Source organism: Cetorhinus maximus, chromosome 2 (assembly GCF_964194155.1).
Source record: "Cetorhinus maximus chromosome 2, sCetMax3.hap1.1, whole genome shotgun sequence".
Taxonomy (NCBI): Eukaryota; Metazoa; Chordata; class Chondrichthyes; order Lamniformes; family Cetorhinidae; genus Cetorhinus; species Cetorhinus maximus.
The window spans coordinates 192,840,607-192,857,614 of NC_135880.1; the positions used below are offsets into that span (position 1 = coordinate 192,840,607).

The 17,008-nt window shown below is 41.8% G+C and overlaps 1 protein-coding gene across 1 annotated transcript in view; it reads right to left on the reverse strand.

Annotated features, from left to right (window-relative positions):
* The window catches only part of foxred1 (FAD-dependent oxidoreductase domain containing 1), a 54,308-nt gene that overhangs the window by 35,706 nt on the left and 1,594 nt on the right, over positions 1 to 17,008 (reverse strand). The window contains exons 2-3 of the mRNA XM_078531019.1: positions 6,727 to 6,947; positions 1,006 to 1,116 (exon numbers count right to left, since the gene is read on the reverse strand). Of these exons, the coding sequence (XP_078387145.1) occupies positions 1,006 to 1,116; positions 6,727 to 6,947 (332 nt within the window). The remainder of the gene's footprint in view (positions 1 to 1,005; positions 1,117 to 6,726; positions 6,948 to 17,008) is intronic.

Consider the following 17,008-nt stretch of genomic DNA (forward strand, 5'->3'; position numbering starts at 1 on the left):
TGAGTTGATTAAGAAACATTGGGGAACTGCATTACTACTTCATTAAAAGGCATGATAGTGGGTAGGAAATGGCTAATACCTAAGGAATGCAATATGAAGGTAAAGGATACATGTCAAAGGCACCATAGTCTTCATCTCAAATACAGCAAGTGCCAAGCTGCGAACCTAAGGGCACTTTCGTCCCTTGTGGGATCTGGTTCAAAAGCACAAGTTAGAAAATGACAACAGGTGAAAGCAGGAGCCATTGTCTGATAAAGTTTGTACTAAGTTTGCTCCAAGACAATTACCATGTTGAGCTATTTTATGCTATATACTGTATTACCAGTCATTCAGTTTGGGACCAAAGCCTAGAAAATACTTTTCATTCATACTTGGTGACAGCTTAGTGTATTTTTGTGCAGTTCATTTGTATGCTATGATCAGAGGGACGTGTGGCAAATGTTCAGGACCTGGAACACTGAGCCATGTACCTGCTACCTTTAAGGGCAAATCTGACAGAGTGATATAATCTGACCAAGGACAAGACACCACAGAGCATTATTTTAAGAAGTGTTTAGTTCCCCATAAGGATAAGTGCACTTCTGGTACAATACAGAGTCATAGAGATTGGGGAAAATCCAGCTTCTATCCCTTGTGCAAAGTTATCTGATCTCATGGGCATCTGTTGTGGCACAATTAGTGGCCAGGGCAGAGGTGAAGAAATCAGAGTCAGAGCTCATGCGAGAAAGGCTCAACTCCCAGAGTGTCAAATATTCTTCAGGCACTCAATATCTGGACTCAGAAGACCTTGTGAGTAAGGCTGCCATTGCCTGTGGAACTGTGTCCCTGCACAAGTTAACAAGTAGAGGAGAAAAAATAAATGAACAAGCAGGGCAAGTTGTCAAAGCTTTTTTCTAAAACAATTTCCAGCCTTAGAAACAACCAGTAGGCATTCAGCCTCTGCGAGAAGCCATTCAAAAGCACAAAGCAGCAGCCAGCTATGTGGCAAGCACAAACTGTCGGTACCTGGATATTACGAAGGAAGTGAGCAGACTGCATGGACAGGTGGATGTTTTCTGGTCGAGAGAACTGCTGGCGAATTCCTCCTACTGACAAGACTGTGGAGGCTTTGGCATACTGTGTGCAAAAGAAAAGAAATTAGCATCTGTAGCAAGAAACATTCAGTAAAAAAACCATCATATGTGGACCAGCGTCACAGAATGTCACTGCACCTATATATGAACATACAAACTAGGAGCAGGAGGCTGCCACTCAGCCCTCCAAGCTTGCTCCGCCACTCAATAAGATCATGCTGATCTGACTGTAGCTTTCTGCCTACCTCGGTAACCCTTCACCTCTTATCAAGAATCTATCTACACCTGCCTTGAAAACATTCTAAGACACTGGAACTCCCTTAAGGTAGTGTAGGCAAAGACTCACTACCTTCAGAGAAAAAAAATCTCATCTGTCTTAATTGGGCGGCCCTTTTTTTTTTAAGCAGGGACCCCTAGTTCTAGATTCTCCTACAAAAGGAAATATCCTTCCCACATCCACCCTGTCAAGACCTCTGAGGATCTTCTCTGCTTCAATCAAGTCGCCTCTTACTCTTCTAAACTCGAGTGGATACAAGCCTAGCCTGTCCAATCTTTCTTCATAAGACAAGATATTAGCTTAGTTAACCTTCTCTGAACTGATTCTAATGCACTTACATTTTTCCCTAAATATGGAGGCCAATACTGTACTCCAATGCCCTGTACAACTGAAGGATAACACCACCCTACTCTTGTATTCAATTTCCATTGCAATAAACGATAGTATTCTATTAGCTTTTCTAATTACTTGCTGTACCTGCATTCTAGCCTTTTGTGATTCATGCACTAGGACACCCAGATCCCTCTGAACCTCAGGGTTCTACAATCTCTCACCATTTAGATAATAAGCTTCTTTTTCATTATTTCTGTCAAAATGGGCAATTTCACATTTGCCACCATTATACTCCATTTGCCAGATCTTTGCCCCATTCATTTAACATATGTCCCTTTGTAGCCTCATGTCCTCTTGACAACTTACTTTCCTACCTATTTTTGTGTCATCAAAAAATTTAGCAACCGTACCTTCAGTCCCTTCATCCAATTCATTTATATTAATTGTAAAAAGTTGATGGCCCAGCACTGATCCCTGTGGCACACCACTAGTTGCATCCCACCAACCAGAAAAAGACCCATTTATGGCTACCCTCTGTTTCCTGCAAACTAGCCAATCTTCTATCGATGCCCCCTAACTATGAGCTTTTTTTCCCCCACAATAACCTTTGTTGTGGCACCTTATCAAATGCCATCAGGAAATCTATGTACAGTACATCCACTGGTTCCCCTTTATCCACAGCACATGTGACTCCTTTAAAGAAGTTAAATAAATTGGTTAAACACGATTCCCCCTTCACAAAACCATCTTGACTCTGACTGATTGCCTTGAATTTTAGTAAGTGCCCTGCCATAACATTTTTAATAATAATTAATATGTTGTGCCACACTGACAGAAAATACATTTCCCTTCATTATGCCAATCAGTGAATCAGAAAGTGAATATATTGCACTGCTCCACAGGAGAATAAAAACATGCAGAAACAAAGAAAAAGCAAAAGTTCCAATTTCCTTACAAGATCCCAATGACATTATGCCCTTCTTTTTAAAGAAGAGCTTGGCACTTGGCTGCGTAATTTCAATAAGATAGACAAAATGCTTACACCTCTTGCTTTGAGTAAAGCCCAGACAACAGGATAAAGTGTCCTTTGTGCTGCTTGAGTTTGAGGCAATTTCAATCTACTTCCTTGTAATTGCATGTCCAAACTACAAACTATTTGTAATTTGTTAAACTCTGAATGATCATAAGGATGGCTGAAGAGGGTTATGACTCAGCATACAATATAGCACCAGGGTTTGCATTGTAATCCCTTGAAAATTGCAATTCTGCATAATGGAAGGCCCTACAGAGGCTATATGGGAGAAAGATCATCCTGGTCAGCTCTTAGACACTCTCCAGGGATTAGACACAGTGCTTGGATTATTCACATTTCTCCTCCATTGCAAATGGGTGCAAACACAGTGTAACCGAAGAAAGGGGGAGAGAAGGTGGTAAACAAAGGGATAATCTTTTGATTTTGTGTTTCCAGCCGGGAACTCAAAAGCATCATGAGAAATACAAGCAATCACCTAAGCTTTCAACACACGTATCTGTAGTAGCCCAAAGTCAGTTATTCCTCAAAGATGAGTAGAAATAATAGTCACTGGAGATCATTTCTTCCTATCTTGACTCCGTTTTCTTTTCCCTTGTCCAGTCTCTTTCCACCTACATCCACGATTCCTCTGATGCCCTAACGTCATATCAACAATTTCCAGTTCCCTGGCCCTAACCGCCTCCTCTTCACCATGGACGTCCAATCCCTCTGTACCACCATTCCCCACCAGGATGGTCTGAGGACTCTCCACTTCTTCCTTGAACAGAGGTCCAAACAATCCCCATCCACCACCACTCGCCTCTGCCTGGCTGAACTTGTTCCCTCACTGAACAATTTCTCCTTAAACTTGCCTCACTGCCTCCAAATAAAAGGTGTGGCTATGGGTGCCCACATGGGTCCCAGTTAGGCCTGTTTCTTTATGGGGTACGTGGAACATTCCATGTTCCAGTCCTTCTCAGACCCCGTCCAACAACTATTTTATCGGTACATCAATGACTGTTTTGGTGCCACTCATGCTTTCGTCTGGACCTCGAAAAATTTATCAACTTTGCTTCCAATTTCCACCCCTTTATTACCTTCACATGGTTCATCTCCAACATTTCCCTTCTGTTCCTTGACCTCTCTGTCTCCATTTCTGGTGATAGACTGTCCACCAATATTCATTATAAGCCCGCCGACTCCCACAGCTACCTCGACTACAACTCCTCACACCCTGCTTCTTGTAAGGACTCCATTCCAATCTCCATTTCCAATCGCCTCCGTTCCGATGATGCCACTTTCCAAAACAGCGCTTCTGACATGTCTTCCTTCTTCATTAACCGAGGTTTCCCTCTGCAGTGGTTGAGAGGGCCCTCAGCGTGTCCGACCCATCACCTGCGCCTCTGCCCTCACACCTTCCCCTCCCTCCCAGAGCCATGATAGGGTCCCCCTTGTCCTCACTTTTTACCCCAACAGCCTCTGCATTCAAAGGATCATCCTCTGCTATTTTCGCCAACTCCAGCATGATGCTACCCCCAAACACATCTTCCCCCTCACCCCTCCCATCAGCATTCCATAGGGACCGTTCTCTCTGGGACACCCTGGTCCACTTCACCATCACCCCCAACACCTTATCCCCTTCCCACTGCACCTTCCCATGCAGTCGCAGAAGGTGCAACACCTGCCCCTTTACCTCCTTCCTCTTCAACATCCAGGGGCCCAAACACTCCTTTCAAGTGAAGCAGTGCTTCACTTGCACCTCCTTTAATTTGGTCTACTGCATCCACCGCTGCCAATGTGATCTCCTCTACATCGGGGAGACCAACCGCAGACTGGCTGACCGCTTTGCGGAACACCTCCAGTCTGTCCGCAAGCCTGACCTTCTGGTCGCTTGCCATTTCAACACTCCACCCTGCTCTCATGCCCACATGTCTGTCCTTGGCCTGCTGCAATGTTCCAGTGAAACCCAACACAAACTGGAGGAACAGCACCTCATCTTCCCACTAGGCACTTTACAGCCTTCTGGACTTAACATTGAGTTCAACAACTTCAGGCCATGAACCCTCTCCTCCATCCCCACCCCCCTTTTTTTTAAATCCCCTTTTTTCTGCATTCATTTTTATTTTTTATCCACTTATTTTTATTTATTTATCCGTAGTTTTATCCCCTTTTTTATCCCTCCTTCCATCCCATTTTCTATCCTTTTTTAGCACGAGCCACTAACACTCCCTTTGTCCTTTAGTTCATGACATCTTTGTCAATCCCTTTGTCCCCACCTATCACTGGCCTTCTATCCAGCTTCACCTGCCCCCACTCCCCTTTAAATGGTATAAATTTCAGCACATTTCCACTTCTCGCGGCTCTGAAGACTCAAAATGTTAACTCTGTTTCTCTCTCCACAGATGCTGCTAGACCTGCTGAGTTTCTTTTCCCAGCATTTTCTGTTTTTGTTTCAGGTTTCCAGCATCCGCAGTATTTTGCTTTTATATTACTGCTTTACCGTAACTGGATGTTCATCACCCCTTGGATTTTATTATTACAAGTGCTTTGTTCCATGAGCTCATTGTTTTATCTCCATGAAAACCAGCGGCCTTGAAATAATGCTCAAAAGATCGGGCAACACCCTTTTTAACCCAAAGGCACATTTATTTGTTTGGTGCAATTTAATCTGGAAGATAGTAAACAAGCATACCTGTCAGTCAGCATTCCATTCCCTGTTTTTGACACTATAGAAAATACATTATCAACTTTGGTGCATCTAATGTATCTAAGCCATTCTTTTGATCTTTGCCATTATAACCAGCTATGTTACAAATACTGTAAATCCAAATTAGAAACCAAAAATGCTGCAAAATATACAGCAGGTAAAAGGAAACAGGAGGCTTCAAGCTAAACAAACGGCATCTTTTTCTCAAACCATGCTCCACCTCTTAAGATGGAGAAAGCAGAGAGGCTGAAAAAACAAAGGGATGCAAGCTAGACAAGTGCAGAGGAAATTTACTGAAATGGTATCAGGGATGATGAGTTATGTGGAGAGACTAGAGAGGCTGGAACTGGTCTGCCTTAGAACAGAAAGATTTGAGGAAATTTTAAGAGGGTAATTCAAAATTATGATCAAGAGAAACAATGTTCACAGGCGTGTGGATTTTACGAGGAAAGATTAGGCTTATATTCATTGGAGCTTAGAAGAGGGAGAGGTGATCTTATTGAAATATAAGATTCTGAGGGGGTTTGACAGGATAGATGCTGAGAAGATGTTTCCCCTTGTGGTGGAATCTAGAACTAGGGAGTAGAATGTAAAAATAAGGAGTCTCCTATTTAAGGTGGAGATGAGGAATTTCTTCTCTCAAAGGATCATTAGTCTTTGGAATTCTCTTCCGCAGAGGGCAGTGGAGGATAAGTCATTGAATATATTCAAGGCTGAGTTAGACAGGTTTTGATTGACAAGGGAGTCAAGAGTTATGGGCAGGAGGCAAGAAATTGGAGTTAAGACCACAATCAGAAACAACAGATTTAAGATAACTGGCAAGAGAATCACTGGAGTGGGGAAGAGGATGGTGCAGAGATGAGAAGTTATTTTTACAACAGTGAGTTATGATGATCTAGAATAGAGTATTTGAAAGGGTGGTGGAAGTAGTTTCATTAATAACTTTCGAAAGCATGAGTAATTAGAAAATAAATATTTGCAAAGGAATGGGGAAAGAGCAGGGGAGTTGGACTAATTCGTTAGCTCTTCCAAGAAGCTAGCAAAGGCACGATGGTCCAAATGGCCTCCTGTGCTATATGATTCTATGAAACTTAAAAAGTTACAATAGAATGAAATACAGAGTGTAAAATTAAGTTAAAATGAAATCCAAAAACTGTACCCCAGTACAATGCTTACATTTTTATTTTACAATTTGTTTCATAGATTAGGATTATAATACAGGATAAAAATCAGTATTTTTATTGTAATATTAGTGTTAATTTTATTACCACAGTATATGGTTGGCCGAGCAAGATAGTCACTCCCCTGCCAGTAGCCTACTCACAGTTGGGTCTCTCTCTATTACCACCACCCGGACCCCTTCCCGTATTGCTTCCTTTTTCTTCAACCAGTAAGCAGTGGACCAGCCAATTACTCCTCCTCCCACAATGACGATGTCAGCCCACTCGGGAGGCAGCCCAGGAGTCTGGTGCAGTGGACTCCAGCCACTGCCAGGGAGTGCTTCCTTCGTTTTCTGCCTGATTTTGACAAACTCCTTCTCTAGATCTAGAACAGAGACAGAAGAGCTTTTAAAGGCTGTTGATAGACACCACAAGGAAACACTAGGGTATCAAACTAGGGTTTCAAACATATTGCTGGCAAATCTTCTTTCATCCATGCACATTTGGGAGACGGTGACGTAGTGGTAATGTCACTGAACTAGTAATCCCGAGATCCAGGCTAATAAAAACATAAGAAATAGGATGAATAGGCCATTCAGCTCTTGGAGCCCGCTCTGCCATTTAATGAGATCATGGCTGATCTTCTGTCTCAACATCATTTTCCTGCTCTATCCCCATAACCCTTTATGTTTTTAAAATGTAGAAATCGATTGACCTGAGTCTTGAACATACTCAACAATTGAGCATCCACAATCCTCTGGGGCAGAGAGTTCCAAAGATTCACCACCCTCTGAGTGAAGAGTCTCCTCCTCATCAGAGTCCGAAATGGCCTGTCCCTTGTTCTGAGACCGTGTCCCTGATTCTCAACCCCCCAGCCAAGGGAAACATCCTTTCATCTACCCTGTTGATCCGTGTAAGAATTTTTTAATGTTTGAATGAGATCACCTCTCATTCTTCTAAACTCCAGAGAATAAAGGCCCAGTCTATTTAATCTTTCCTCATAAGACAATCCCTCCATCCCAGGAATCAATTTAGTGAACCTTCATTGCACTCTCAGGACATGGGTTCAGATACCATCACAGCAGCTGGTGGAATTTGAACTCATTTGATAAATCTGGAATATAAAGATAGTCTCAGTAATGGCAACCATGAAACTATTATCTTAAAAACCCATCTGGTTCACTAATGTCTTTTAGGGAAGGAAATCTGCCATCTTTACCCAGTCTGGCCCATATGACTCCAGACTCTCAGCAATGTGGTTGACTCTTAACTGCCCTCTGAAATGGCCTAGCAAGCCACTCTGTCCAAGGGCAATTAAGGATGGGCACAAATACTGGCCTTGCCAGTGACACCCAGATCCCACTGAAGAATAAAGGACAAAAAATTCCAACAAGGAGTGTGATCACAAACCCTAGCTGATTGTACCCTCCTCCACCTAATGAGGTTGAGGCCAATTACAACTCCCAATATTGTTGCTCTGGCTAAAAGCAGCTAACTCAGTACTGATCAGGGGTCAAATCCAATGTTTCTGGTTTGTATGGTTCAGTACGATACTGAGTTGTGCAAATATTAACTGAGCTGTCAGGTGGTGCTGTTTGTTTTTCAAAATCAATGAGGTACTAAAGTTTAAGTCAGACTGCTTATTTAAAAATTGTTGCTAATCTACTTGGAGAGCTCACAGTAAATATTTGCTGCTGAGGTATTAATCACCATCGAGTCATATACATCACAGGAGGCAGCCATTAGCCCATCGAGTCCATGCCATCTCTGTGGGGCAATTGATGTCAGTCCCACTGCCCTGCTCGATCCCTGTAGGTCTGCAGGTTTATTTCCTTCAAGTGCCCATCCAATTTCCTTCTGAAATTTATCAAGCCTTTAATAGCATCACCTTGCACTTATATTGCACCTTTAACTAAATAAACTGATAAAGCCACAAAGAAGCTATTATGACAGGCTTTAGGAGGTAGGTTTTAATGAGTATCTTAAAGGCTGTGAGGTTTAGAGGGAATTCCAAATTATAGGGCCTCAGCACAGTCACCAATGCAGCAACGAGATCAAGGATGCACTGGGGAACTGGAGGAGCCCAGAAGTTTCAGAGGTCGCAGAGATAGGGAGGGTTGAGGCCATGGAGGGCAGAGGGATTTGAAAACAGGGATGCTAAACAGAATCCAGTCAGAATTACATTCATGTTAAATAATAGGAGCCTTGTTAAGTCCTAGAGGCCAGATGATTTCTAGTCATTGTTGTCTACCAAAATAAATTTAAGAATCAGTTAGAGAAGGGATGTATTCAACTGTGTAATCTTGTATTCCGTATTCTATCTATAGTTACTTTGTATCCAATCTTTATTACCTCAAAAAAATCAACCAAAAAAATTCTGCTCCTGAATACTATCTAGGGGAAGTTTCTGCCTAAAGTGCTTTTTGCAGATATTGGATGAGGGCAGAGAAAGAAGCTCTGAAAAGTCACATGGATTCGAAACGTTAACCCTGTTTCTTTCTCCACAGATGCTGTCAGGCCGGCTGAGTTTTACCAGCAATTTCTGTTTTCATTTCAGATTTCCAGCATCCGCAGTATTTTCATTTATCTTAGCACTTGTCAAACTCTGTGCACAACTCTGGCACAAGAGAGAGATACTTGCTTGCAGACCAAGTTCAAAAGTATCCAAGGCTGACGTTCTGACAACCCTGCTTTATGCCTGTAAAACTTGGATAACATAGACACGTCCATGTTAAGGAACTGAAACACTCAATTAAGCTGCATGAGGGGACTAATGATGATCAGAGGGTAGGACATGGTCCCTCACACAAAAGTTCCTGAAGCAAAAAAGCTGATGTGTCAAGCATGGATGTTCTGATTATCAAAACATGGAGGCAATGATCAATTCCTGTACTTTGAATGCCTGAAATACTCATCCCAAAAAAATACTTGCATTTCTAGAGCATCTTTCATAATCTCAGGATACGCCAAAGCACTCTATGACCAATGAAGTATTTTTGAAGTGTAATCAGTTTTCATGGTTCAAGAAACAACAATGATAGGCATGATTGAATAAGCTGTTTGTCAAAGGATAAAGGTGGCCAGGATACCAGGAAAACTCATTGCTCTTCAAATAAGGCTATCATTTACATCTGCTCGAGGGCAGGTGCCTTTGATTTAACATCGCATCCAAAAGCCAGCACCCACAGCATGAACAAGTATTTTTCCAATTCCTCTTTGAAATTTACTGTTAGACCATAAGACCTAGGAGCAGAAATTAGGCCATTCGGCCCATTGAGTCTGCTCCGCCATTCAATCGTGGCTGATAAGTTTCTCAACCCCATTCTCCCGCCTTCTCCCCGTAACCTTTGATCCCCTTATCAATCAAGAACCTATCTCGTCTTAAATACACTCATTGACCTGGCCTCCACAGCCTTCTGGGCAATGAATTCCATAGATTCACCACTCTCTGGTTAAAGAAGTTTCTCCTCATCTCTGTTCTAAAAGGTCTTCCCTTTACTCTGAGGCTGTGCCCTCGGGTCCTAGTCTCTCCTACTAATGGAAACATCTTCCCCACGTCCACTCTATCCAGGCCTTTCAGTATTCTGTAAGTTTCAATCAGATCCCCCCTCATCCTTCTAAACTCCATCGAGTATAGATCCAGAGTCCTCAAACGTTCTTCATATGTTAAGCCTTTCATTCCTGGGATCGTTCTCGTGAACCTCCTCTGGACCCTCTCCAGGGCCAGCACATCCTTCCTGAGATACGCGGCCCAAAATTGCTCACAATATTCTAAATACGGTCTGACCAGAGCTTTATAAAGCCTCAGCAGCACATCCCTGCTTTTATATTCTAGTCCTCTCAAAATAAATGCCAACATTGCATTTGCCTTCCTAACTACCGACTCAACCTGCAAGTTAACCTTAAGAGAATCCTGGACTAGGACTCCCAAGTCCCTTTGCACTCCAGATTTCTGAATTCTCTCCTCATTTAGAAAATAGTCTATGCCTCTATTCTTCCTACCAAAGTGCATGACCTCACACTTCCCCACGTTGTATTCCATCTGCCACTTCTTTGCCCATTCTCCTAACCTGTCCAAATCCTTCTGCAGCCTCCCCGCCTCCTCAATACTACCTGTCCCTCCACCTATCTCTGTATCATCTACAAACTTAGCCAGGGTGCCCTCAGTTCCTTCATCTTGATCGTTAATGTATAAAGTGAAAAGTTGTGGTCCCAACACTGACCCCTGTGGAACTCCACTAGTCACCGGCCGCCATCCTGAGAAGGACCCCCTTATCCCAACTCTCTGCCTCCTGCCAGACAGCCAATCTTCTATCCATGCTAGTACCTTGCCTCTAACACCATGGGCTCTTATCTTACTGAGCAGCCTCCTGTGCAGCACCTTGTCAAAAGCCTTCTGGAAGTCCAAGTAGATAACATCCATTGGCTCTCCTTTGTCTAACCTACTCGTTACTTCCTCATAGAATTCTTGAATGTGCTTCCACCTAATTTTCAGACAGTGCATTCCTGATCATAACTACTAACTGCATACATGTTCTCCCTTCTACTTCTTTTACCAATCACCTTAAATCTCTCTCTTCTAGTCATTTACTCTTCACCCATTGGAAAGTTTCTCCTTATTTACTCTGTCAAAACCACTCATGATTTTGAACATCTCTATTAAATCTCCTACTTACCTCTCCCCAAGGAGAGTTACCCCAGCGTCTCCACATAAAGTGAAGGCCCTCATACCTGGTCCTATTCTAGTAAATCCCTTCTGCACCATCGGGGGCCTAACCATATAAATGTCTAGCTTAACTTCCTTGCCTTTGTACTCTGCACTGCTATTAATAAAGTCAAGGATTCTGTGTGTTTTTTTTTAAAAAAGAAACTTAGAAAGTCAGTGTCATTACTGCACAGGCGGTAGTCATTTGGCCAATGAGGCCAGCTCTTATAGTGCAATCCAGCCAGTCAGTCCACACTGCTATAACCCTCCTGTAAATTTATTTTCCTTAAGTGTCACCAAAAGTCCTTCTGAAATCATTTATTGTTTCTGTTTCCACCACCCTTATAAGCAACGAGTTCCAGGTCATGACCACTTTGTGCAAAAGGTTCTTCCTCATATCATAAAGACATTAATGTATATAATGTTATTGGAAATTAATTTAAATTGGACTTGTCGTAGAGTCTGTGTCTGTGGGGGTGTGCGTGTCTTAATTGAATTAAAGCCAGCAAGTCTGGGTGCTTTGATGTATAGTAGTTTTGAGATGTTAAACAGTAAGGTAGAGGGTACATTTACATTTTGTTAAATAAACCATTCAAAGACTGGGGGTGAAATCTTGCACCTAGCTAGGAGACACCAAGCAATATGTATACACTACTAATAAAATTGGTACTGTAAAAGGGGTTTTATTGTTAGAAGAGGTGGAGTTCAAGGGCCTGGTGATACAATGAGAATTTGCCTTCAAAGAGAAGGCTAGGTATATACAGGAAGAGAGTTTTGTGTGAGAGTCAGAGGCCTGTAAGGTCTAAGCCTGTAAGCCTACAGCTGTCTGCAAAGGAAACAAATTACAAGGGACCTCATTTTGAATTCGTAAGATAAAATGTGGTTTGCTTGGTGTCTGTTTAAAGTCTATGGGTTGTTGTTGCCTTTGTGAAGATATTTAACTGGGAGTGATAAATTTGGGGATTTAAGAGTTATTATGGTAGTAATTTGTAGACATGTGTATGTGTTTAAATTTGTGTTAAGCTAATAAATGTTTAATTTAATATATAAAAAACCTCTTGAGGCTTGGTGGTTTTTATTCCTGAATTCAGAGCTGCATCTCAAACATACCAATTGAAAATATAGGTTATGACAGTTGTTTAAAGTTTCCCTCTGGGATTTTAAATAACTCAGCCTTTACCAACTGCTATCGTATACTCACAGGGCCTCAACATGCCCTGCCACTTTCAAAGATCTATGCACATGCATCCCCAGGTCCCTCTTTCCTTGATCTTTTCATTGTGTGTATATTGACTCTCCCTATCACATTTGCCAAAATGCATCACCTCACATTTTTCTGTATCAAATTCCTTTGAACGTCAAAGAATTATGAGCACATTCTAGTTTCTCTGTTCCTGCACCCCCTTTACAATTATAACATTTTGTTCATATTCACTCTTTATTCTTCCTACCAAAATAAATTACTTCACACTTGCATATTAAATTTCATCGGTTATGTGTCTTTCCTTTTCGGCAGTCTATACCCTCCTGAAGTTTGTTACCATCCTCATTATTTACCGCGTTTCTGAGTTTTGTGTCATCTACAAACTTCCAAATTATGCCCTGTATACAGTACCTAAATTCTTGGCATTAATACAGAGCAGTGGTCCCAATACCAATCCCTGGGGAATGCCACTGTATACTCGCCTCCAATCTGAAAAACAACTGTTTATCTCTAATCTCTGCTTTCTTCCTTTACCTACCCACACTGCCATGCCTCTTTAAGGCCATGGACTTTTGTCAAGCTTACAAGACTTGTGATACTTTGTCAAATGCCTTTTAAAAGTCCATATATGCAACATCAACAGCATTGCCCTCATCAATCCTCTCAGTGAGCTCACTCAAGTTTGTCAAACACAATTTGCCTTTAACAAATCAATGCTGACTTTCATTTATTCGCCCTTAATTTTCCACGTGCCAACTATTTTTGTCCTGGATTATTGCCTCAGGTTTAAGAGAGATCTTTAATGTTTTCATAGAATTTGGATCTAAAATTTCCTCCTATGGGTCAAGAATTAGCAAACAAAACGCACACTATCAAAACAAGCTTAGGCAACTTTTTTTTGCTTTCAGTGACAGGGGAAAAGAATTGTAGAAGATGCCAACTGCACTACAGCTTCAGTAAAAATAGGCAGTCCCATTGGGACAAAGGTAACAGACTATTAGTTGCAGAACTATGGTAGATAGATCAAAGGAAGGATAAAATGATAAATTCCCCCTTTATATTTAATAACAATGCTTTCTGCAGATATCAACCACTTAGGGCTGAAAAAATAATGGGTCAATATCCTGGATTTTTGGTGCATTACATTCTAGGATAAGGGGCACGTTTCACAAAACTTTATCTTCCCAGAAGCTCCTGAGGAGAGGGCTAAGGGACACTAGTGCACAGATTTTTTTGTATTCTTTCATGAGATGTGAGTGTCATTCATCAGGGCAGCATTTGTTGACCATTCCTAAGTGTCCTTGAACTGAGTGGCTTGCAAGGCAATTTCAGAGGGCAGTTAAGAGTCAACCACATTGTTGTAGGTCTGGAGTCACAGATAGGCCAGGTCGTGTAAGCATGGCAGATTTCCTTCCCTAAAGGGCATTAGCGAACCAGTTGGGTTTTTACAACAATCGATGACAGCTGCCATGGTCACCAATTACTGAGACTAGCTTCACATTCCAGATTTATTAATTGATTTTAAATTCCACCAGCTGCCATGGTGGGATATGAATCCATGTCGCCAGAGCACTAGTCTGAGCCTCTGGATTACTAGCCAAGTGGCATTACTATTACACCACCATCTCCCCAAATTAAGATGTCTTAATCAGGGAAGGATCATGGGCATAGTCAATGTAGCAATATGTCAAAGGGACATCTTGCTGTAGAAGAGACTGAAACACCATATTCAGTGTAGTTAACTCGCCAAGGGAATGAGTTGAAGTTCAGGCTTTCTTCAAACAGTTTTCCCCTTACAGTCATGGAAGAGGTTAAGTTTCCACAGGTAAACATAGTCTTCTATGAACTGAAAGCAGCACTTGTCATGAGCAGGATAACGAACAACGGAATTTGCGATTATGGTATTCTAAACTGGAGAGAAACTGGGATGAATGCTGCGTTTTCTTTAACTTCTGAAATACAGTAAATGTCACAGGCAGGAAATTACACTCAGGCTAAAACTAATGATCAGAGTTATTTATACATACAAGAAACTAGAAAGTCTACTCAATTTACACACTATGCAAAACGTTTCAAATCTTTGAAGTTCTTTTTAGCAAACTCTGACTGATGGATAGAAGTTACATGGACCCTTGATAACCACCTCACACGACATGGCCACAACAAATAAAGCAACTGAAAGCTATGGAATGAACTGTATACCACATAGGGCGCCTATTCTTTGATGTGAAGGCGTCTTCCCTTAGTCTATTAGCTGTGGGTTACTGCTGGTCAAGAGTTTTTTCATAGTTTTCAATGCCCTTAAACAATCTGCATGAACTTTCTTCCAACAAAGCTCCCTTACAATTCAATGCATTTAGAATGTAATACATTAAGCTTTCACATTTTAACACTTGCAACAACTGAAACCACCCATATGATTTGTATTACTACACAGTAGTAGTATAATAATGACAACGTTGTAAATTCAATTTCCACCATGACACTTTGGGAAATTGAATTCAGTTAACCTGGTCATGTATGACTGGAATCAGAAAAATGAATATGAAACTGACAGATCATTGTAAAAATCCAACTCAAGTCACTGATATCTTTCACCATCTCCCCTTACCTAAGTCTAGCCTGTGTGTAACCTGAATCACACACTTGAATCTTAATACTTTAGTATAGCCAGAGCCAGTAAAAAAATCTTGAGCTTACAATTCAAAGACAAATTTCCCTCAGCTAGCAGTTTGATTAGTATCTAGAAAAAAGCTACTGCATCTTGACCGATTTACATTTAATAACCTCCCTGTGGTCTCAGATCACCATCTATGTTTAGTAAGGCAAAGAACTGAAAACTAGTTCATCTTTAAAAATAGATTTAATCTGCATATACAAAATCATATAAATTTGTATAATGGAGACTTTAGAAATCATTATTCAGAATTCTCCCCGAAAGGTCTGTGATATAGGTGTACATACAATGGTTAGTGTGGTTAGAAGTCAGCCTGGACTTGATGGTTGCACTGCTGACCGAGTCAGGAGGTCATGGGCTCAAGATTCATGCCCAGAAACTTTAGTGCATAATCTAGGTCAATGTTTGTCAAACATTTTTTGGTTGAACGGCTCCTTTTCAAGTGGATAAGAAACCACAGGTTACCTCCTTCCATCTAGATTATACTTTTTTTTAATCCTTTCACAGGATGTGGGCATCGCTGGCCAGCCCCATCCCTAATTGCCCTTGGGAAGGTGGTGGTGAGTTACCTTGAACCACTGCAGTCCATGTGGTATAGGTACATCCACAGTGCTATTAGGAAGGGAGTTCCAGGGTTTTGACCCAGTGATAGTGAAGGAATGGTGATATAGTTCCAAGTCAAGGTAGTGTGCAGTTTGGAGGGCAGCTTGCAGGTGGTGCTCCCATGCATCTACTGCCCTTGCAATTCTAGGTGGTAGAGGTCACAGGTTTGGCAGGTGCTGCTGAAGGAGCCTTGGTGAGTTGCTACATTGCATCTTGTAGATGGTATACACTGCTGCCACGATGTGTCAGTGGTGGAAGGAGTGAATGTTTGTGGATGGGGAGCCAATTGAGCAGGCTGCTTTGTCCTGAATGGTGTGGAGCTTCTTAAGTGCTGTTGGAGCTGCACTCACCCAAGCAAGTGGAGAACATTCTATCATATTCCGGACTTGTTCCTTGTAGATGGAGGATAGGTTTTGGAGTGCTATAGCAAAAGTATTTATATGGCTAGCCCAGCCTGGTTTCTGGTCTATAGTAACTCCCTGATGTTGATATTGGGGGATCCAGGGATGATATGCCATTGAATGTCAAGGGCAGGTGGTTAGATTCTCTATTGTTGAAGATGGTCATTGTCTGGAACTTGCGTGGTGTGAATGTCACTTGCCACTTATCAGCCCAAGTCTGAATGTTGTCCAGGTCTTGCTACATGTGGGTATGGATAGTTTCAGTATCTGATGAGTCACACATTGTGCTAACCACTGTGAAAGCATCAACATTTCTGACGTTATGATGGAAGGAAGGTCATTGATGAAGCTGCTGAAGATGATGGGGCCTAGGATGTTACCCTGCGGAACTCCTGCAGTGATACCCTTGGACTGAGATGATTGGACTCCAACAGCCACAACCATCTTCTTTTGTGCTAGCTACGACTCCAACCAGTGGATTGTTTTCCCCAATTCCTGTTGACTTCAGTTTTGCTAGGGCTCCTTGATGCCACACTCCGTCAAATGCTGCCTTAATACAAATTCACAGATATAGACAATGAGCAGACAAACCAGACATCAAGCATTAGTGTGATTCCGCTAACACACTAATGAATGCCAACTAACCATTTTTAATACAAAAGCAGAATACTGCAGATGCTGGGGAGATGAAATAAAAACAGAAAATGTGGGAAATACTCAGTAGGTCAGGCATCTATGGAGAGAAACAGTTAATGTTTCAGGTCATTGAACTCTCAACATGTGGTTTAAGATTGCCTATTAGTTGCATACATAATCAGTTTACGGATCACAACCAATGCAAACAACTACTGGTAAC